This window comes from Lacerta agilis, chromosome 15 (assembly GCF_009819535.1).
Source record: "Lacerta agilis isolate rLacAgi1 chromosome 15, rLacAgi1.pri, whole genome shotgun sequence".
Classification (NCBI taxonomy): Eukaryota; Metazoa; Chordata; class Lepidosauria; order Squamata; family Lacertidae; genus Lacerta; species Lacerta agilis.
The window spans coordinates 9,669,515-9,691,830 of record NC_046326.1 but is presented as its reverse complement, the minus strand read 5'-3'; the positions used below and the strand labels follow the sequence as shown (position 1 = coordinate 9,691,830).

The 22,316-nt window shown below is 44.0% G+C and overlaps 1 protein-coding gene across 1 annotated transcript in view; it reads right to left on the bottom strand.

Annotated features, from left to right (window-relative positions):
* Positions 1 to 22,316, bottom strand: part of NUDCD3 (NudC domain containing 3) — a 56,275-nt gene that overhangs the window by 5,515 nt on the left and 28,444 nt on the right. Inside the window, exons 4-5 of the mRNA XM_033171497.1 lie at positions 14,782 to 14,925; positions 2,133 to 2,321 (exon numbers count right to left, since the gene is read on the bottom strand). Coding sequence (XP_033027388.1) covers positions 2,133 to 2,321; positions 14,782 to 14,925 — 333 coding nt within the window. The remainder of the gene's footprint in view (positions 1 to 2,132; positions 2,322 to 14,781; positions 14,926 to 22,316) is intronic.

The window sequence follows — 22,316 nt, the reverse complement described above, 5'->3', positions numbered from 1 at the left end:
CAGAACCTTGCAGCACCCCACTTGTCACTTTTTTCCAAGATAATGAGGAACCATTAGAGAGCACTCTTTGGGTTTGGTGAGTCAATCAGCTACAAATCCACTTAAGAGTTACCTCATCCAGTCCACATTTTACCAGCTTTCCTGGTATCGATGTCAAGTTCACTGGTCGGTAGTTACCTGGATCTTCTCTTTCCCCCTTTTTGTAGATGGGGACAACCATTTGCCTGCCTCCAGTTCACAGGGATCTACAGGTACATCACCTGTTCTTCAGGAATTCTCAAAGATTATAGACAGAAGCTCTGAGATTACATCCACAATCTCTTTTAGTACCCCTGAGTGCAGTTACCTTACCACCTCTTTTCCTATGTTGGGTTTCAGCTCTCTCCCTGCATCGTTTATTCTGCTATCACCAGGTTAAGCACTGTTTCCTTTAGGGCAAGGACAAAGTAGGTGTTGAGCAGTTCTGCCTTCTCTCTGTCACCCAGCATTTCTCCATCTTCTCCACACAAGGGACCCACTACTTGGTTGCTCTTGTTCTTGCTTTGAACATAGCCAAATACAGTAAACCTTTGATGTTATTTTTAACTTCTTCTGCAATTTCATTCCGAGCTTTGGCCTGCCTGACCGTCTCCCTGCAATTGTTGGCAACTCATATATATACTTGCTTCATGATTTGTCCTTTCTTCTATTTCTTAAATATGCTCTTCTTACACCTCAGCTCATCTGAAAGCTATTTATGCAGTCTTCCACTTTCTTGTTGGAATTATCTGTCTTTGTGCCTTCAAAATTTCACCTTTAAGAAATTCCCATCCATCTTGTGGACTCCCTTCTCTTTGACTATTTCTGATGGGAGTGCATGTTCAACTACACTTAGCTTTCCCTTGCCTGTGTATAATGAAACCTGAGGGCATGATCACTTTCTCCCAAGGTTCCTTGTACTTTCACTTTGTCGATCAGTTCTTTCCTGTTGGTAAGGACCAGATACAAGGGAGATGACTCCCTTGTTGCTTCTTTTACCTTCTGGGAAATGAAATTGTCAGTGAGACAACTGAGGAATTTGCTGGAGTTTACATTCTTGGAAAAGTCTGAGTTCCAACAGATTAGTTGAAGTCTCCTATGACTACTATATCTCTTCTTTTTGAGTGTTTGGTAATCTGCTCTAGGAAGGCATCATCCAAGTCCTCAGCAGACACCCACGGTAAGGTTGTTCCCTATAATTTTTACCCATATATTCTCAAGCTGCCTTCCACATTCCAAGTCATGCTGAGATCGAGTGACCTGTTCAGAGCACAGCATTTAGGAGTGACATTTGGTACACTCTGGTATTATCATACAGATGACAAATCAAAGGAGTAAAAACACAGAGCTAGTTTTGCGCCGATCTGGATGCTTTCCATATTGCTCACAACCAAAGAGCTGAAAGTGGAGTTTTACTGCCATTAGCCCTGCACTCAAAGATTACAGCAATAATCGTTTGGCTAATGCCACAACACACCAGAGACACAGTTGCATCTGGCAAGTCTCTCAGAGAAAGGTTATACATTAAATGTTGTACACCTAGATGCCATTTTGAGCACTGGAAACAGTGGCATTAAAATCAGGTTTGCAAATAAGTCTAGAAAAGATAATTTTGTTAAAACTCGGAACGTCTTCCTGTTAAAAGTCACCTAGATGATGTTCTTAACTGGAACTCCCCTAGTAAAAGGTAACAGAAATCAGGCAAGTGGGTATTTACAAAATTGATTTTGCTTACTACATACAAGTCCTACTTAGGATATTCGCTCCTGTATTATATCTGCCATAAAGGAAGATTTTCTGGAACTGGGTTACAGAAATTCCCAGGAACCATCTCACACAAGTAGAATTTGGCATTGTGTTTTTTTTATTCTTTCTTCCCCTCAAGCTGTGGGAGGAGCCCCATGTTACTTTAGATAGCCTACAGTGGAACTGGGGGAACTGTCTTCTCCTTGAAGGACTATGCAAAGTTACCCATTGTGATTTGAAGCCTGAGCTATGGCAGAACCAAAGTACCGCAATGATCCAAACAGTCTACCTACTGCATGCAGCACATTAAGAGAAGCAAAGAACTGCATGGTCAGCAAATCAAACAATTTCCTAGTTAAGAAACATACCATCTCATGGCTCTGTGGCTTTCCCTGCAGCTTTTGGTGGTAGTCAAAGGATAGCCTGTCCAGCACAGCATGCTCTTCTTCATCCACCGTAGCCATTGAACGTTCTTTATTGATTTTACCAATGTCAATCTGCTCTTCTCCTTCCAAGATGGCACTCCACCAGTATTCACCTACTTTGCTCAGGTTAATCTGGGAACAAAACAAAAGCAGCTGTAGTTCAGAGTTAGACAACCAGCAGCAGCCAGACCTGGCCTAGAGAAATATGTCACAGAATCATAGAATTGTAGATTTGGAAGGGAGCACGGGGGTCATCCAGTCCAACCCTCTGCAATACAGGAATCCTTTGCCCAATGTGGGGCTCGAACCCCCCAACCCTGAGATCTCATCCTCTGAGTCTCATGCTCTACCAATTGAGCTATCTGTCCTGGGAGTCTTGACTGTGTTACTGAGAGATCTTAAAGGAACAGACCAAAAGAATAACCAGAGTTCTGAGGAAAACTCCAAATGCAGGGACACAAATCCCTGTGCCAGAACAGAAATCAGCTGCACCTGCCATTCTAACAAGGATCTAGAAGAAATAATTTATCTTATCATCATTCATCCTTTGCCAGAATAGGATACATTTATCACACATTTGGAAACCAATTTTCCAAAAACTTTGCACATTGACCTCCTCCCTACTTAAACTATCACGACCATTTCTAACAAATGTGACACCAAGATTGTTCCATTTCTTCCCAAAGGGCCTCAGCTGAGAAACAGTCTGTTTTATATGGATAAAGGTGAGTAATAATAGTTAAAAATTTACACTGCTTTATTAGCGCTTATTAGAATACTCCGTGATCACTAAAGAGCTCCGTTGTGAAAGCCAGAGGAAGTGTTCAAAATTATTCCGCATACTGCAGTTTTAACTGTTGTAGACGTGTGCCGTGAAATCCTAAGGATGTATACTTTGAAGTATGATCGGTCGCATTCAGTGAGTTTTATGCACAGATTAAGAGAATGCAAGACTGGAGCCTTTGGACAGAGTTCATTACCATACCCTACATCGCTTGTTATGCATAGCTTTGTATAAGCTCGCTAAAGTTACTAGCCTGCAAAAAAAATTGCGCTAGGCTGTAAGGTTCACAGCAAAAGAGGAGCAGCCAGCATGGAAACACTAGCTAATTTAAAAACGCCTTCTACCAAGCAGACTGGCAGAGGAGTAACAGAGCAAGCCATTTCTCCCTCTGCCAGTCTGCTGTGCTTCTGTACTCGTCACAGAGGAACAGGAATACCACTTTCTACGGTTAGCATGGCAACCAAGTGGGCTGGCAGATCAATCCCGCCTCTACCACCCACCCTCTTGCCTGTATGGAATTCCTGGTCACTTCTGAATACTAGGCAAGTTGTTAAATACAAGGCTGAGTGGGCATGAGAATCGGTCTCAGAATTACATGGTGCATCAATTGCACTTTATAATGGATCACCGTATTCCTTATTTCAATAGACGATCATGTGTGTTACTGTGCTACGGTAGTACTGAACAGCCAGAATTTCCAAGGGAATGAATGAATCGTAGAATTGCAGAGTTGGAAGGCACCCTGAGGGTCGTCATTTCATTTCTATACCGCCCTATACCCGAAGGTCTCAGGGCGGTTCACATAAAGGATCACATACATAAAATCAAAATATAACAACAACCCAATAACACACACCCTCTAAAAAGAGCCAGCATTTTAACAAGGGTATAGGATGTAGGTCAGGTCAGGTAAAGGCTGGTTAAAAAGGAACGTTTTTGCTTGGTGCCTAAAGGTGTGTAATGAAGGTGCCAGGTGAACTTCCCTGGGGAGAGCATTCCACAGATGGGGAGTCATTGCAGAGAAGGCCCGTTCTCGTGTTGCCACCCTCTTGACCTCTCAAGGAGGAGGCACACGAAGAAGGGCCTCAGACTGTCGGAATACACTTCGTGGATCCGTTAAAGATCCGCGGTTATTTATTTATTTTAATGGTTATTAAGAACTACTTTTCGTATCCTTACACTTAAAAGTGAAAGTGAAAGTAAGAATGAAGAGTCATTTTGCCATTAGGATTATTCCGCCTTTAACTTGTAGTTCCGGTAATGTTTCAAAGTTATCAATGAACGTTTATCCTGCTTCCCGCCTTTTTGGAGGGCAGCAACAGTGGTTTTATTGGTTGAATTATTTGTTGTGATGTCATACCTGTTCCTAAATAAAAGGCTGAGGCTCCCCGCTTAGGCAAGTCAGTTTTTGAGTCAGTTAGTCATTCTTTAGTTCTTTCAGTTCAGTCAAGTTTAGTTTAAGGGTTTTGGGAGCGGGCTGGACAGGCTGGATGGGTTTCTTTTAGTTAGGTTTAGTTTGCGGAAGATCTTTCAGTGAGGTTTTAGTTAGGCTTTTAGGTTTAGCCTAGGGCTAGATTTGCGGAAGATATTTCGGTTTAGTTTTATTTAGTTAGCATCGCGGAAGAATTGGCGCGCAGGGACTGAGAGCTTAGGGAAACTTAGCTTAGGGCCAGAAGACGAGCCTATGCGGGTTTTGCCAAAGCCACTAAAGATAGATTCGGTGTCTGTCGTCAATTTGGGGAAAAGGGAAAAGGTTTCAGGATTTTTTTTAATTTCTGCCAGAGAAATCTCATGCTTAAATAACATCCTTGGTTTGGTTTTCTTTATTGCTAAATGACAGCGCAGGAGGTTACAAGTAGTTCCAATTCAGATTCGAGGCATCCATTAGTTTTCGAGGCACCTATTTTATTTTGAGGCATTCATTCACTCACGCACCTTCGGAGTCATTTTCCGTCTTACTCAGCTACCTTTGGATTGTGAGACTTGGCCGGCGCCCGTGCTCATAAGCACGCGGAACGCTGGCCGCTTTCCCCCCGCAACTGGTACCTCGTGCGTGGGCAGCTTAAGCTCACGCACGGGGAGCTCCAGCACCGAACCCCGGCATCAGACGATGATCTCAGGGTCCGGATAGATTTATATGGGAAGAGGCAGTTCTTGAGGTATTGTAGTCCTGAGGCATTTAAGGCTTTATAGGTCAAAACCAGCACTTTGAATTGGGCCTGGAAACTAATTAGTAGCCAGTGCAGTTGGACCAGGATCGGTGTAATATGCTCAAACTATCATGCTCCGGTGAGCAACCCGGCTGCTGAATTCTGCACCAGCTGAAGTTTCCAATCCGTCTTCAGAGGCAGCCCTATGTTTAACGCACTGCAGTAATCTACCTTGAGGTTACCAGAGCATAGACAACAATAGTTAGTCTATCCCTATCCAGATAGGGGCATAGCTGGGCCACCAACCAAAGCTGATGGAAGGCACTCTGGGCCACTGAGGCCACCTGAGCCTCAAGCGACATCAAAGGATCCAGGAGTACTCCAAACTATGAACCTGTTCCTTCAGGGGCAGCATAACCCCATCAAGAGCAGGCGACCTCCCAACCATCTGGTCTGAGGAACCACCCACTAACAGTGCCTCCATCTTATCTGGATTGAGATTCAGTTGTTGGCTCTCATCCAGTCCATTATCGAGACAAGACACTGGTCCAGCACTTCTACTGCCTCACCTGCAGATGTAAAGGAGAAACAGAGCTAAGTGTCATCAGCATACTGCTGACAAGGAACCTCCGGATAACTCCACCCAGTGGTTTCATGTAGATGTTAAACAACATGGGGGATAGAATTGAGCCCTGCGGAACCCCACATTGGAGGTTCCACGGGGCTGAAAAGCATTCCCCAAGCAACACTCTCTGCAATGCAGGAATCTCAACTGAATCATAATAGAATCATAATATAATGCATATCATGCTTGCGAGGAAACGTGCTCAAAAGGACATTTCAGCGCACCAAGCAGACAGTGCTATCAACCTATGCCCTTAAAGAGGGGGGTGTATTACGCATTTTATTTCACCAAATTACTCTGCAAGCACAGCTTTGGGGTGGTTTCAACACCTGAGTTTCAGCTGTGTTACTGCCTCATCTGATCCATATAGCCAATGGGGCAACAGGAAGGCAGGTTGGCAAGAGCAGACATCATCATCTCTAGAGTGACACCTGTGTGCCAGCAAGTCGGCTTTGATTTCAGCACTAAACAAAGCACAAAGCATGTAAAATCTCTCACAGAACTATCTCAATGTACCCACCATACGCAACACGACAGGAAGCACCCCATCCGAATCAGTATCGCTAATCCTCCCTTCCAGAGACACAATCCAAGCATTTGATACACAATCCAAGCACTTTGATTGGCTACAAGTGACATCATGCCCAGTTTTGTATAGCCTAAAAATTCAAGGGCCTGATTAATTTGCAAACATAATATATAGCCATAAGTTATGGTGGCAAGAGGCCAAGCTTTTCAGCTATTATTGAACTACGCGTGGATACAGCCAATTGGCTTTTGGCTTCAGTCAGTAACATAATCCTCCTCCTATCTGGGCCAATATCACAGAGCTGGGAAAAGGTACAGGAAAAGACAACTAAACCAAAATCTATTGGGGTGCATCCCCTTCTCTTTGAAGGAAAGTTAAAGCCTTTGGTGCTATTTAATTTAGTTTGGGGGGTGGGGGTAAGATCTAGGTTGGCATAAGATGATGCTACACACACACACACACTCTTCTTCTTCTTCTTCTTCTTCTTCTTCTTCTTCTTCTTCTTCTTCTTCTTCTTCTTCTTCTATCACTCGTAGCCAAGTAAGATTGTCTTCCATGAACACGGTTTGGGGTTTGGGGTGGGTTTTTGGAAGACGCCTATGCATGTATTTGTTTTATGTGTGTAGATCAGTGCATGCTGACCAACACACAGTCTTCACAGTAAGGCTCTATTCCGATGGGATGAGTATCACGGCAACCGGTAGATTCTTATCTGCTGCAGCCTTCATTTGCCTTCAAAGCGTTGTAACATACGGCTTGTTATCTTCCACCTCTTCTGAGGACTTCTTGGATCATTCTTTGTCTAGCTCCTCCCCTTTGACCTTACCGTCTTGGGTGACCCTGCTGGGAGTACGAGACTCCCGATGGCTTCGCTCACAGGGGTCATAGGAACATGCAAGCCCACTCACAACAAGGTGATGATCCTGCGAGACAGACAGACAGACAGACAGACACACACACACACACACACACACACACACTATATGAGCAGTGTGGAAAGTAACTTCTCCTCGTCTCATACTACTAGGGAGCACACAATAAAGCTAATTTGCAGAAGGTAGCTTGTGGGATCCTTGGTATTACCATAAAGGACAATTGACAGATATGGCAGCTAATAGAATCTCCACATTCAGGAGAAGTATGGATGCTGGGTATCAGATGCTTTCCTGATGTGCATCCTACTATTGTGAGGAAAGGAAAAGGAATCTGGCTGGATTAGGCAACCTTTGGGGCAGGATCTAGCAGAGCAGTTCCTTAAGTACATTGATTGGGAAGAAGAAGAAGAAGAAGAAGAAGAAGAAGAAGAAGAAGAAGAAGAAGAAGAGGAAGAAGAAGAGGAGGAGGAGTTTGGATTTGATATCCCGCTTTTCACTACCCGAAGGAGTCTCAAAGCGGCTAACATTCTCCTTTCCCTTCCTCCCCCACAACAAACACTCTGTGAGGTGAGTGGGGCTGAGAAACTTCAGAGAAGTGTGACTAGCCAAAGGTCACCCAGCAGCTGCATGTGGAGGAGCGGAGACGCAAACCCAGTTCCCCAGATTACGAGTCCACTGTTCTTAACCACTACACCACACTGGTTCTTTGATTAATATAATATTAATTAATTAATATAATCTCGGCTAACTCTTGGTGGTGCAGTGCTTTGCACCAACCAAGAGAGGCATTTCACACTTTGCAAAAAAAAAAAAAGCTATTGCACCAAAGCCCTGCGAGTTTCTTCCAAAGCGCACAGGAGTGGGCGGGAAGAAGGCTGAAACGGGTTACACTTTTAGCTGCCACCCCAGCTTGACGGGGCTGCATGGCCTGGGTGCACTTGGAGATACAAGAATCTGTTCCATGACAACAAAGAAAAAGTAGCTTCGGAGAAACAGTCTGGCAAGAAGAGAAAGCTGCTCTTTGCGAGGCAGCCGGGGAGAGAAGCAAAAAAGGTCATAAATTCCATATGCTGCAAGGAGAAGGTGAAACGAAGAGGCGAGTCACATATTCACTTAAACAACTTGTTTGTCGGCGGGGTGTGGAGAGACAGGATGCACCACAACAGCCCAGACTAAGAGAGCTTCATCTGTGGTAAAGCAATCACAGCAGCATGGTATCTCAAAGAAAAGTTTGCATAAGGCGCTGGGAGTGAAAAGGTCCATCTGAGGAAGCTTGTGGGAGGACTCTTTGCCTTGGGAACTGAAGCTGCAAAAAGGAGGGCATTCCAAGGGGAAATTGTTGCTTTCCTGAGAGGAACCCCTAAACATAAAATAAAATACTCCCCAAAATTGCTATCGTTTTTGAGATTGCTGTGGTTCTAACCTGCAACATACCTCACCTCTCCTTAAAGATCTTCAGGAACTCCATAGAATGGTGATGATTGCAATGTCTTTCCATATATGCATGATGCAGCCGCATTTGTAATATTATTTGTTCAGATTGCTACTCTTTCAGATTGAAATAATTGTAGAGATGGGGTGGTTGAACTGTAGCCCTCCAGCTGTTGCTGGACCACGCAACACGGCCAACGGTTAAGGACAATGAAAGCTGGAGCCCAGCAGAATCTGGAGGGCCACAGGAAAGCCACCACTGGAAGTGCCGGGAAAGGAAGACCAAAATGAGCAACAGTTTGGAGTGCCTTCAGGGGACGCGATCGAGGTTTATGAAATTATACATAGTATAGAGAAAGTGGGTTGGCAGAAGCTTTTATGCCTCTCTTTCTCTCTCATAACACTTGAACCCAATGAGACAGATTGGTAGGAGATTCAGGACATACAAAAGAAAGTACTTCATCACACAAAGTCGAACTCATTTGTGGAATTCACACTGGCTCAGAATAGTACACATTGTAGTGATGACACTGGCTCAGAATGCTTTAAAAGGGGTTGAAGACCCCCTTTCCACTGATTTCAATGACACAGGGAATTATTTTTCAAAACCCAGAATCCATGCAATAAAAGAAACCATGTCCAACTCAACCAAGGGTTACTTCCACGACACTATGACCTTTGCATCCCCATGAATTTATACCCTTCCTGCCTGCACGTTTACAGGTCAATTCTGCACCTAGAGTCTAACTGTAATTTGAAGGAGCCCTAGACGATTTTACTTTCTCTTGAAATTTTACAACGGTTCCAAAACGCACTTAAAACAGAACACTTGAAAATTTTCAAGAGCTGAACCACTAATAATGTTAGGAGGATGGTTGAAAACAAAAGTTGGCAATGCGGCATTGTGAAAAAGTTAGGGTTGTGCTGTCACCATTCCAACCAAATAACGTACCATCCCATCTGCAGCACAAGATGGCTCGGTACAAACCGTGGTTTGGCACTATGTGAACATGCCTTATGCTTGCATGCTCCTCCCCCCGCTTCTCCTCTTGTGTGTTCCAATTCAATTAAGCAACTTCATCTTTCAGTCATCTAGAAGTGGGATCTTAAAACTGAGAAGTTATTTTCGATCACCTGAAGATAAAGCCTAACTTTCAGAATTTAAATGCCCTCCAGCCGCTATACAGTATTATCCAATTTGGCATTTAGAACACCACTGAAAATTAATCTCCAGGTTTGCTAATATGAAGGCCATCAACCTTCTCTTTACGTCAGCAATCTGCCTCTCTGCCTCACCAGAGATCTGTGTGTTCTCAATTGTACCAGAGACAGATCAAAGTAACTGCTAGGTTTTGTATTTTGCAAAATATGTGGGAACAGCCATTGTTCCTTTGTCCCAGAAGCCTCTGCATCCTAAAATCAGTTTACACCTAGCAGTGTGTAATTTAATTCTGACTTAATCATGAGATTACCCTGCCCTGCTGCAATCTTTGGGATTTTTTTTTCTTCTGTAGTGCATACTACAGTTTGCCATTATATATAAACTGGAAAGCTATAGATCACCTGCAAATCAGGACTAGTTCATGCTAAAGAGAAGGGGAGTAAGTCAACCGGGAACACTCAAGGAGAGCGGGAAGTGACTGAGCCTAGAGCACATTCTTCTGATAACATGGGTTTTAATTCTGAAGAAGTAATCTGGATAGCAACCTTACTTCCTCACAGCTCTTCTCTCAAATCATGCACTTCTATAAATACTATGAACTTGCATAAGGTTTTTATTCAAAAGATGTTGCCCATAATAATCTTGTCAAATCACTCCTCTCAAAGCAAATATATATATAGTGCACAGGATGTATTCTTTAGATAATTTCCAAAAGAGGACAATAAACGTGGCATATTATGCACGAACATTTGGAAAGTTTTCAAATTAAATTTTTCCTAAATCATTTTTTTACTCAGCTGTTATCAGGCAGCATTTAAATGCTCAACACTATAGCTGATATTGGGGTTCCTCCCCACAAAGTGAGATGACGCTGCCATTGTAGCATCAGGCGGGCTGAGTCTATTTGAACCTGTGGAATGGTTTATTGAACTGAGCCATTGGGACATTTATAACTGTTATTCTTGTAGGAGGTTGTGATGACCAATATGCTATGATGCTCTTTGTCAGTTGTATAGTTCTGTTGACCTAAAACTGAATAAAACACACACACACACACACACACACACACACATATATATATATAGAGAGAGAGAGAGAGAGGTTTTTCACATACATTCTAACCAAGCAGGTTTTTCCCGAGAGCTTGGAAAGGGGAGAAACAAAAGTGTTGTGCCCAACACCCAGCACTGGTTGCTAAAAAAAGCTCCTGTGAATCTATTTTGGTCACACTCTCTGACACACTAACTAGTGTAATGGAGAAGGGTCACACACAAAATTATTATTTACAGGACCAGAAGTTTGGAGACGTTCCTTGTTCTCCCGTGGTCTTGGTTCTTGAAGCACAGTACTTCCTTTAAACAATTCTGAAAATGCAATTTCCTCTTTAAGTCTGCAATGCTTCCTTCCTGTCTAACCAGGTTTTCATTCTGTCAGAAAACAAACAACACCTAGTCTACTTTGGGGGAGGGAGGGAGGGAGGGAGGGAGGGAGGGAGGGAGGAAGGAAGGAAGGAAGGAAGGCCTCACTGCATCTATGACAACCAGTTCCATGATATATGTTTCTAGAGCCCCCAAACTCTAAACTGATTGTGAAGCCAGTAAGAGAACAAATTTGCAACTGCTGATGGAGTTTTTCCACTGTTTCCTACTATTCAGTTACTCAGTCATCCTCTATTCAAAGAAGTCCAAATGCCAACATACTTATTAATTAGCAGATCCAATTAAAATCAGGCATGTGAGTATTTTGATTATCCATAAGGCTACTTATGAGCATGGATTCTAGAATTTAACATCTTGAGTCTCTTGAACCCAGGAGAGAAAGGGGGGGGCAAACACCAGTTGGATTGTCCACTCCCCCATCACATGAGACAGACAGAGACAGACAGACAGACAGACAGACAGACAGACAGACAGACACCTTCTCCTACTGGAAATCTCCCAGTCATCTTTTTGGATAATGCAATATCAAACCTAAAGATGATGAAGTTAACCGACAATCACTGCAAAATATAGTAAGTCCTCTAAGCTGGTCCTAGGGCTGGATCAAACGACAGCTGAGTCAGGGTAAGATAAAAGCAGTAGGCTGAGTGGGTTTAAGGCATTACAGTGGTACCTCTGGTTACATACTCAATTCATTTTGAAGGTCCGTTCTTAACCTGAAACTTCTTAACCTGAAGCACCACTTTAGCTAATGGGGCCTCCCGCTGCCGCTGCGCCACCAGAGCACGATTTCTGTTCTTATCCTGAAGCAAAGTTCTTAACCTGAAGCATTATTTCTGGGTTAGTGGAGTATGTAACCTGAGGTACCACTGTAAAAGATGCTGCTTCTCTAGAGGTCCTGGAATTTCTACTGACATTAGCAACAGCTCCCTGAAGGAACTAACAAGCATTAGTAACTTGATTTAAACCACACAAGCCATGGTCTTAGGATGTTTTCAGCAGTGTTGACATTTTGCCATTGCTTTATATCATGGGATGCAGTTCATAAGGTATCCAAATACATTTTTTGGAGTCACAGAAATACATGGATATTATGGTAACACCATATGTTTGCAAAGGTGGTTTAAAAAAAACAACCCCAACTACATTTCTTATTTCCAATCCCGGCAAGCAATCAGAAAACTGAAACATCAAAATTTGAAGCCAACTCCTGGGTACTTGCCTATCATCTTAGAGGTATCATTTGCAAATTAAACGCGTGGGCAGACACACACTCGGCAACAAAACACAACACTACCAGCACATTACAAGAATGCCTGAACAGCTACCAATAGTAAACAGATGACATCACTGAACACTAGAGGACAGCTTGCCAATGCACTGCTTCAAGCTAAATATAATTATATGAAATCCCCACCCCAAACTAATGCGGTTTTTTGTTGAAATCCTTTCATCTCATTTAGGGAAAAATTAACTGTCCACACTGTTGTATATCTGTATCTGAAAAGTGGAATGAAACGCAACACTTGAAAGGTAGGCGGTAAACTTGCCTCACAATAGTACTATTCTAGGATTATGAGAGTTCACAAGAATAAATTATCAGAAAAAATTATGTTCCTTATACGTCAGTGCAAACCAGCACCTGCAACTAATCTAAGTCACCTGAAACCACACTGAGAACGGAAAAAGTTAGATCCAGATCTGGACAGATGCCAGGAGGACAAGGCCTGCAAGGACCAATGCTTGGGCCTCCATTGCACCGAAAATGCGATAATGGGCAAAGACCTTCATTTGAGCAGCATGTGAAATCAAGTGCCACTTGGCTAAGGCCTCAGCAATTGCCTAATTATCACTTCAAAAAAAGAGCTTGGAGCAGCAGATCAGGATTGCTGCAGCACCTGTCATTATCACCAACTATCACTCATTAAACCCAGATTTCTTAACTTAGCCAAGCCATGCAATTTTTTTCCTTCTGCAAAATTTTCAGTAGATACCTGCAACCCCCCCCAAAAAAACACAATTTTCTCCTCTGTTTAGGAGCACACAAACAAGACACTGCACTAGAGTTTAGAAGAAATACCAGACCCAAGGGAGGCTGAACCAAAAATGACTCAGCTCTTTCTTCCTTGCCACCTTCATGTCTGGAACTCCCACAACACCTTCTTGTTGGCACCCCCATCACTCTTGGGCTTCAAATCCCTCCAAGTTCTCCCCTTGGTTCTCATCACCTACTAAAACTAAGCCCAAGGACATGGAATTGAAAGGATGTTCTTCATCTGTTTGCTGTCACATCTTTCTTTGTAGCCTTCCGTGTATTCAAGTTTAAATTGTAAGCTCCTAAGGGCAAGGATCTGTCTTTGTTTTCACTCTGTAACACAAACAAGGATGGTGCTGCATTTTTATAAATAAGAAACTGCCATGGACTCAGGTTTTATGTGGAAGCCACAAGCCTAGAGCAATTGTTGCAAATATGGGCTAAAAAACTGCCTTGTAGGAAAACCTTGTAACCAAGGTTTGCACGGAGCAGATCCCAGTTCCAATCCCTGGCACTTCCAGACTGGACTGGAAAGATCCCTGTATGAAACCTTAGAGAGCTGTGTAAGACAATGCTGAGCAAGAGAGACCAGTGGTCTCATTTGGGATAGTGCAGCTTCCTATATAGCAAGGTTTTCCACAGAGCCTAGGGCTTGCTGATCAGAAGGTAGGCGGTTCGAATCCCCGCAACGGGGTCAGCTCCCGTTGCTCGCTCCCAGCTCCTGCCCACCTAGCAGTTCAAAAGCACGTCAAAGTGCAAGTAGATAAATAGGTACCACTCCGGTGGGAAGGTAAACAGTGTTTCCATGCACTGCTCTGGTTCGCCAGAAGCGGCTTTGTCATACTAGCCACATGACCCAGAAGCTGTATGCCGACTCCCTCGGCCAGTAATGCGAGATGAGTGCCGCAACCCCAGAGTTGGACACGACTGGACCTAATGGTCAGGGGTCCCTTTACCTTTACCCAAGGAGATATGTTTCTGTGTACCTTAAACAAAAAATATCCATTCTAATACTCCCCTATTTCTGACCATCTGTGCACTAAACCAGGAGATTTTATGTTATTGTTTACTGTATTTTGACCCCACCATTTCTCCTAGCTCAGGGTAGCAGACATAGATCCCCACCTGAGGTTCCTCAATGAGCTTCATGGGCTTTAAAGGGAGTTGAAAGATAGGAACTAACAATAAGGTCAAGTGCAGAATAAGGGCTGAAGTAAGAAGCAGAAAGAAAAGGACAAAGCAGAAGGAAGCATACAGCCTAAAGTTAGAGAAACAGCAATCCTCAAGTTAAACAGATTGGGACCCGATCAGTGCACTGACATCTATGCAAGAAAAGCAGTACAGCACATGCAAAATATTAAGTGGATGGAGTGATCTTCTGGTGCAGCTATTTTGGTAGCTCTGTAGCAGAGCTAAGGAAGCAATGTCTCTTCTCCAGCCTTCAAGAACTCTTGGCATTCCCAAATCAACCCAGAAGCAACTAAAGCTCAGAGACTTTCAAGGGGGAAGCAGACATGCGCCGAGAACACACATGCACAGTGAAAATGAGAAGTTGTGCTTACGAGGATACACTTTCCTGGTTCCAGACTCCAGACAGAGTTCTCTGTGTTGATCTTGTGAGTGAGGGTGCCTTCCATGAGCACACGTGGCCCACTTCCTTCCACCACAGCCACGCAAATTGAACTACTACCGATGTTCACAGAAACCTGGGGGGAGGAAAAACAATAGAGAAGAAAATTAGAAAGGTAATTTCACCCTTTATTGCTCCTTCCAGAGGACCTGAATGGAATTACAATGCGGGACAAACAATGAGGTTTACAGTGAGTAACTTAAAATATCTCCTATCATTTGTTATCTTGCCTTTTGTTTTTACTATAAAGGGCTCAGGGCCACTTAAAAACACAAAACAAAACACAGGTTTTGTTTTAAAAAGAACAATGATGGTATAAACAAAAATCAAAAATTCTTTCCAGTAGCACCTTAGAGACCAACTGAGTTTGTTCTTGGTATGAGCTTTCATACCAAGAACAAACTCAGTTGGTCTCTAAGGTGCTACTGGAAAGAATTTTTGATTTTGTTTTGACTATGGCAGACCAACACGGCTACCCACCTGTAAATGATGGTATAGTGAGAGGCTAGGACTAAGAAGACCCTCTCAGATAAAGGAAAGCTGTAATCAAGCTGTCGTTTCCACCATTATTCCAAGGTATAGAGGCTTACTAAAGTAACCCTGATCATTCTAAGGAATCAAGACAAAAATAATTTCTATACATTAAAAGAACTCTTTTAACATATCCTAGTGGAATTCCTTCTGTCAACAACAAACAAAACAGAGTGTAAATTATGGGGGAAAGCCTGCAAAGCGTTCTTTCACTGATATAGACATCGGGTCCAGAGGTTCTATGATCAGTACCATGATTGTGTACAATTGTCATGATGCAAATCTGTTGAGTGGGTTAGGTTGTATGGCGAGGGGTTGCGTAATTTCAACAGTGGCAGGAAGAAGCATGCAGAGCTGCCATCTGCAAAGCCAAGTCTTAAGTTTCAGTTGTGTGGGAAATGAAAGCAAGCAAAGATGGAACGTTCAGAGGTGGGGAGGTTTGGCTGCAAACAACTCCCTCCATGGGGAGGCCAGCTTCCTAGTACACAACAGCAGCGACCGTCATACGGCAAATCCAGCAAGATATGTGGGGCAGGTGACTTGCTGCTTGTCAAGGGCACATACATAAGGAAGGAAATATAGTACTGCTGTATATTCGGTCTTCCTAGTCCTATATTTGGGAACATGGTGATGTGTGGTGAGGAAAGAAACTGACTTTCATATATGGTCTTCATAGTGAAAACTAAAGGTCCCTATCCCCCCCAATCAAAGTCCTTAAAAGCAGGAGAGTTGGCAATAGATATGCTTGCATGTTTTTGAAGACTTTCTCCAGAATCTGAATCTCACTTGAAATGTTCATGTGCTATCATTGTTTAGGTAACTTTTAGTGACTCATCTTCTCAGAGTAGGAAGTAAACAGAGATGGAGACTGCTTTAGTAAGTAACTGTGTCGCAACTGCATTTGAAAGATGGAAAGAACTAAAAATAAAAAGGGACACTTTTGAGAGATAATCGTCTAGAGCAGACTATCGAGTCTTAGAAGAGATGAATACCTTGTGCAGCAAGCCAGGAATGGAAAAGTAGGTTACTAATCCAGAACTTACAAGAAATATGTACTGTATACTAAAAAGGGTTGTGTGTGCCTGCAAAGGAATGTCAGAAGGAGCTGCTTATCTTGCAACAATTTAGTCTATTTTTAGAAAATGTAGTATTAAAAGAAGCACCAACAAAAAAACCAAAACATAAGTCATGAGGATAATCTTAGAAGAAAGCCCTGGGGCGGGGGTCTGCAACCTGCGGCTCCGGAGCCGCATGCGGCTCTTTTACACCTTTGCCACGGCTCCGGGGCTCCGGGGCGGATACGCCTGTCCACTTCTCCAGCTGGCCAGCGGCAGCGGCCGCCCTCCGGAGGCTGGGGGTGCTGCTGCTGTGCTGCTCTGCTCATGCGTCGTGCCTCGTTTCTGCCAGCGCAGGCGCAGCAGCAGACAGCAGCAGTTTCCCTCCAGAGGTGTGGCTGCTGCTGCTGGTGTGGAGCTGCTGCTGGCTGCTGCATCGAGGCGACGAGGAGGTAGGCAGCGGTGGGCTGGGCCAGGGGCGGCGGGTGGTGGGCGAGGGCGAGGGGGGAAGCCCTCCTTTAAAAAATGGTCGAGGAGCTGCGCCTGTTTCCCTGCCGCTGCCTCCTTCACTCCTGGTTCCGCTCGCAGCCTCAGACTGCGCTCTCGCGGGCACGCGTCTCTCTTCGCCCTTGCCCGAGACCCGCATCTCAGGAGCCAATGGGTGCACGTGTCGCGAGGGGGCTTGAGGCTCCTAGGAGCCTGAGCACGCACAGCAGGGACGTGGCTGCTTAAAAAGGCTGCATGGAGGAAAAGGCAATTGTGCGTTCTTCCGCAGCAGCGTCGAGCGGAGCCGCCGCCGGACCTCACCAGGCAAGGTTAGTCACGTCGCCCCCGCCTTCCAGGGCGCAAAGCTGGGCTGGCTGGGCAGAAACCACCATCGAGCTCTCTGCCTGCCATGGGCGGGGGGCTTTGCAACCCCCCAACGAGTCCCTTGGGGTGGGGGACTGGGACTGGGGAGGGGGAGTCCTCTGCCGCTGCTTCCTCAGGTGTGTTGCTTAGGCTGCCGGGCGGAGTGCAAGTTGGCTGCCTGCGCCGCGCCCTCCGGCTGTGGCCTCTCCAAAGTGGCCTCTCCAAATGCGCGGTGCAAAGAGCGGCGCCTTGGCTTTGCCCCGGTTTGGTTGGGCAGCCTGTGGCTGGAGGAGATCCGGGGGATTCCTCCTCGGCGGCTGAAAGAGGGGCTTGTTCTCCCGCGCTTTCTTTTCTCCCAGTTCTAGGTCACTCGACCCACAATAGCACTTCTTTAGTCTCCTTGCCGCACGCGCTCTGGCAACTTTTCAGGCTCCGGCTTGCGTAAAAACTGGGAAAGCTTTCTCTCGCTTCCTTCCCCCCTCCCCCTCTCATTTCCTTCCCCCCTCCCCCTCCGATGCTGCTCTGACTTATTGCTCTGCTTCAACCGGGGCTGGGGGGTGGGGGGGGTGGGCTGGTAAAGAAAACCAAACCTGAGTAACTTATGCAGAGGATTTACTAGGTGGGGGAGAAGCCCCTGTCGTGACTTCCAGGTGTTTGGAAGCACGGACAGCCCACCAAAAAGAAAACTTGTGAAAATGCTTCCTTCGCGAGGGCAAGGAGTAATAGGGGTGGAGATGGGCCGAAAGTCCAAAGGAAATGATTTCTTGAAGGGGGAGGATGTACTATGGGAGGCAGAATAAAGGGCTGGTTCTCACAGAGACATGGGTAGGAGAATGACGCCCCAAAAGGTTGCAGTTTTTCCTCTGTCCTGAGTGTGTGTTAGGGGAGCCTTGACAAAGCACCTGTTGGCGTGGAAGAGAGGAGTCCTAACTTGGATCTGTGTTCATGTGCAAAATCTATCGCCATTGTCATTAAGGGGGCAGGGAACTCCCCTAAAAAGGTTTGAACACTATGAGCTACTACAGCCACCTGTATGCAAGTCAGCACAAACATCACAGGCTTCTCTGGTGCAGTTCTGTGCTTTATTTAGCAAGAGAGGAGGTTGGAAGAGGTGAGCATAGCCTCTGGTCTGGAATATTAAGGGTAAAAGACACAAAGATTATTGTAAAAGCCAGCAGTCTTCAATTAGACATGGGACAAACATTTAACACAAGTGTGCAGTTGAGGACTTTAAAAAAACAACAACAAATCAAATATTTGTATGCTGTTGCAACCCACCTTGGATCAGGCTGTGACCTGGTAGTGGTCCCCAGGTTGGATAAAAATGAATGATTTAAATTTTTTTTAAAAAAATGCATTTTTTTATTTAAATCAGATTTTTTTTTATTTAAATCGGATTTTTTAAATTTAAATCGGATTTTTTTAAAATAAAATGCAGTGTTATATTTGTTTTAAATGTCGCAGTGGTTTTGCGGCTCCCAGTTTCTTTTTTTTCCTTCAGAAACGGGTCCAAGTGGCTCTTTTTGTCTTAAAGGTTGCAGACCCCTGCCCTGGGGAAATGGGAGGAGGAAAAGATGATGAAAGGAAAATGAGCTATAGGGCAGAATTTATCATTATAATGTGCTTTGCTTTTGGAACCCGATTTCCGTTTTATTGGCACTGTCATGAGCATAGTTCCTTAAAGAAAGACAGTTGAAAAGATTTGAGGACCATTACTTATGCAGAATGAAGAAGCAATGAAGCCCCACTCTGACCACAGGAAGTTCTGTAGCAGAACCCCAACTTATGAAACTTTAATTGCCAGTGACTATAGTTCTTCTGCTGACCTAGTAAGCACTAGACACTTAACCTTTTGCATATGCATAGAATATGCACAGCCCTGCAACTGTACTGGAACAAATAACACAGCCTTTTCATCAGATTGGCAGGTCACAAAGTATTTTGATCACTGGACTGTACACCTTGCTCGTGTGCTGTGCATGACACAGTTGTTGCAGGCCAGGCTTTCACAATCAAAATAAAGTTCCTTGCTTCACTTATCACCAAACAGCAATAGTGGACTTATAAAAGTGTTATAAACAGGACACACTGCTATTATGCTGTGATTTACACTTTTTTGTGCACTACTGAGACTATGTATACTATGAAGATGAAGAGCACAGGGCTCCAACAAATTAACCTTGACAGTGAAAAGGATTTAAAAAGGGTGCAGATTTGACACACAGAGAGCTCAATAGTTGTAACAGCATTTCTTCAGCTGGGCAATTAACTGCTGAGCAGGCACACAGGGTGAAGGAGAATGCAGTTATAGTCCTTTCTAGCCCCCTCACAAATTAATGCCATTCACAATGCACATCTGGAGGAGGGAAGCAAACACTATTGTGTTTAAAAAAAGCAGAACAAAGACTTAAAAACTTGAGATTTTGGTTCAGCTATAGTTATCACTCCAGTTGTAACCCACAAGTATGACACATTTGAAGATGTGCTATAGCTGTGCAGGGGGCAGAGCATTTTCAAAATGCAGAATCAGATGTTGAAGCTTCAGTTAAGAGAATGTCACAGGCCTTAGAGAGCTCAGAAATTAAACCCAACACTGACTTGGCTTTCAACCTCAATTCCTTCTCACAGCAATGTACCCTCAAACGCCTACTGAAAGCATAGAAACAAGTCAACAAAATACTCTCCCCACAATGAGAAGTGTGTGCGCGTTGTAAGCAAGAGAACTATTTTCTTCTACTTTCAAGCTTTCAGTGAACATCTCAGAAGCTGGGGTGACAGGATAGGGTTAAAATAACAAAGGAAACCCCATTCCCTGTTATTTTTGTTCTGTTGCACTTTATATAAGGTAAACACAGCATTAAAAATACCAAATCAAAGGGCCAACCATGATTGAAATAAAAGCATGTTCAATCAATTTAGGTTTGTATATTAATAAAAAGAACAGTGCTAAGCTAGTTCTGTTTTCTGATTACAAAGATTAGCCTTCCTTCAGTGAAACTGGGTTGCTGTATGGCAGATGGATTTATATTCAGGAACACAAAATAAAATGAGATTGAAAATAACATGAAGTGACTACATCAGTTATCAAACTGTGGCTTTCAGGGACAGTAAGCGTACTCACTGCTCATGCTAGGCTGCTCATTAAAAAAAAAGGACTGAGGGTGAAAAATAGAACCACAAGCTTCCTATGATTTATTGCTGCCCACTTTTCTCCAAGCTAAATGAACCTTAGCCATTCCTGCCAAGGTCCCTCTGGGCTCTTTAAAGAAAATCATTCTTCATATAATGCATAAGTAATTTATGGAGTTTTCTGCCACAAAATATGACAGTGGCCAATGGCCTGCATTGCTTTAAATGCAAATTTATAGCGGACAGGCCCTATCAATAGCTATTGGCAAGGACAGCTTAATAAAGTCTACATATTCAGTGGCAGATGAGGGACAAACAGTAGAGTGTTTAAGCATCCAGCTGGCCATTGTGAGATACAGGATCCTGGTGTAGATCAATCTAACCCAGGAGGGCTCCTTCCTATGTTTTTCAGCGAATAATAAGATGTCTTGGTTCACACACAATGCTAAGCCACAGTTTAGTGTTATACGCATGAGTACTGGGTTCATGCACTCCCCCTTCCATTATCCTCCACCCACTGAACTGTAAAGAGATTGGAAACTTTTGCTTCTGCTTTCAGCTAATTTATTCATTAGGTCCTGAGAACTGTGGTTTGTGTTAAATATGGTTTAGGAAACTAGCCAGGATTATTAACTAGAGTGTGATGTATGGTTTTGTTTCCCATAGTTAACGCTAATCACAGTTTGTCCAGGTTTGAATATAAATGAGCAACCACAGGCAGTGAAAAGCAGAAATAAAATTTTCAATTCCCTCCTTGCGGCAACTCCAAAGGAGTGGGGAAGGAAGAGAACACATGACTGATGCTTGCTATTGCTCGTGCACATACAACTGAATCATGGTTTAGTGCAGTGTTTCCCAAACTTAGGTTTCCAGCAGATTTTGGACTACAATTCCCATCACCCTTGACCACTGGTCTTGCTAGCTAGGCATGATGGGAATTGTAGTCCAAAAACAGCTGGAGAATCAAGTTTGGGAAACAATGGTTTAGTGTACCATGTGAACACAACCAATGTGTTTGTATTTAATGTCGTGCAAGAACTGGAGGTTGGGAGAGAAGAAGAAATGCTGCAGATTGATCCCACGCAAGAATTTAAACAGAGGAAAATGCATATACGCTAGCCATGAGCATGGGAAGTTCACAGCAGGAAGGGAAGTTTGTGCTTTATTGCACCCTCTGCCATGCTTCAACATCTAGGCTGACATTCTGAAATTTTGCTTTGTCGTAAGGATAATAAATAAATTGCATTTTGAGCGTCCTCAACTAGCTCCCCAGTTACTGTTAAGTGTGCTATCAACTCTTACCCCTAGGTCTGTACTGTCAATGTCAATTAATGCTCCTGCAACAACAGGGCTATTCTGACATGACAAAGAGCTGTGTAGGTTGAAGCTGATGTACAAAACTAAGTGTGCTCAATTCGGCTGCCCTGAATAAACCGAGGGGAAGAAAAACAAGCCTTTTTTCCAGATGGAAAAACACACGCACACACAAAATATCACTCCTCCCCTCCCTTCTTTTAACAGCTTCTCTGATAGCAGGAAGTGAAAATAAGCCCTCACTCTAACCACTTCAGTCAGTAAGTCCGTCTGTGTGCGTCTCTTCAACCTCCCCCTCAGTAATGGGGCTGCAGTAGAGATATGCCTCTCTCAGACTGACAAAATAAATTACATCATTCTTCTGTCCAGGCGAAAAAAATATTGTGTGTGTGTGCCTGTGTGCTGAGGCAGAGAGAGAGAGAGAGAGAGAGAGAGAGAGAGAGAGAGAGAGAGAGAATTAAAAGGGTGCAGAATTTCCACCATCACCACCTGGGAGCCCTTCATGTTACAAGCTACTAAATGAACAGGGAGGAAAGAGGAACCTGTGAAGGAAAGTTAGTTTTCTTTTCTGCAACCATCAGGCTGAACA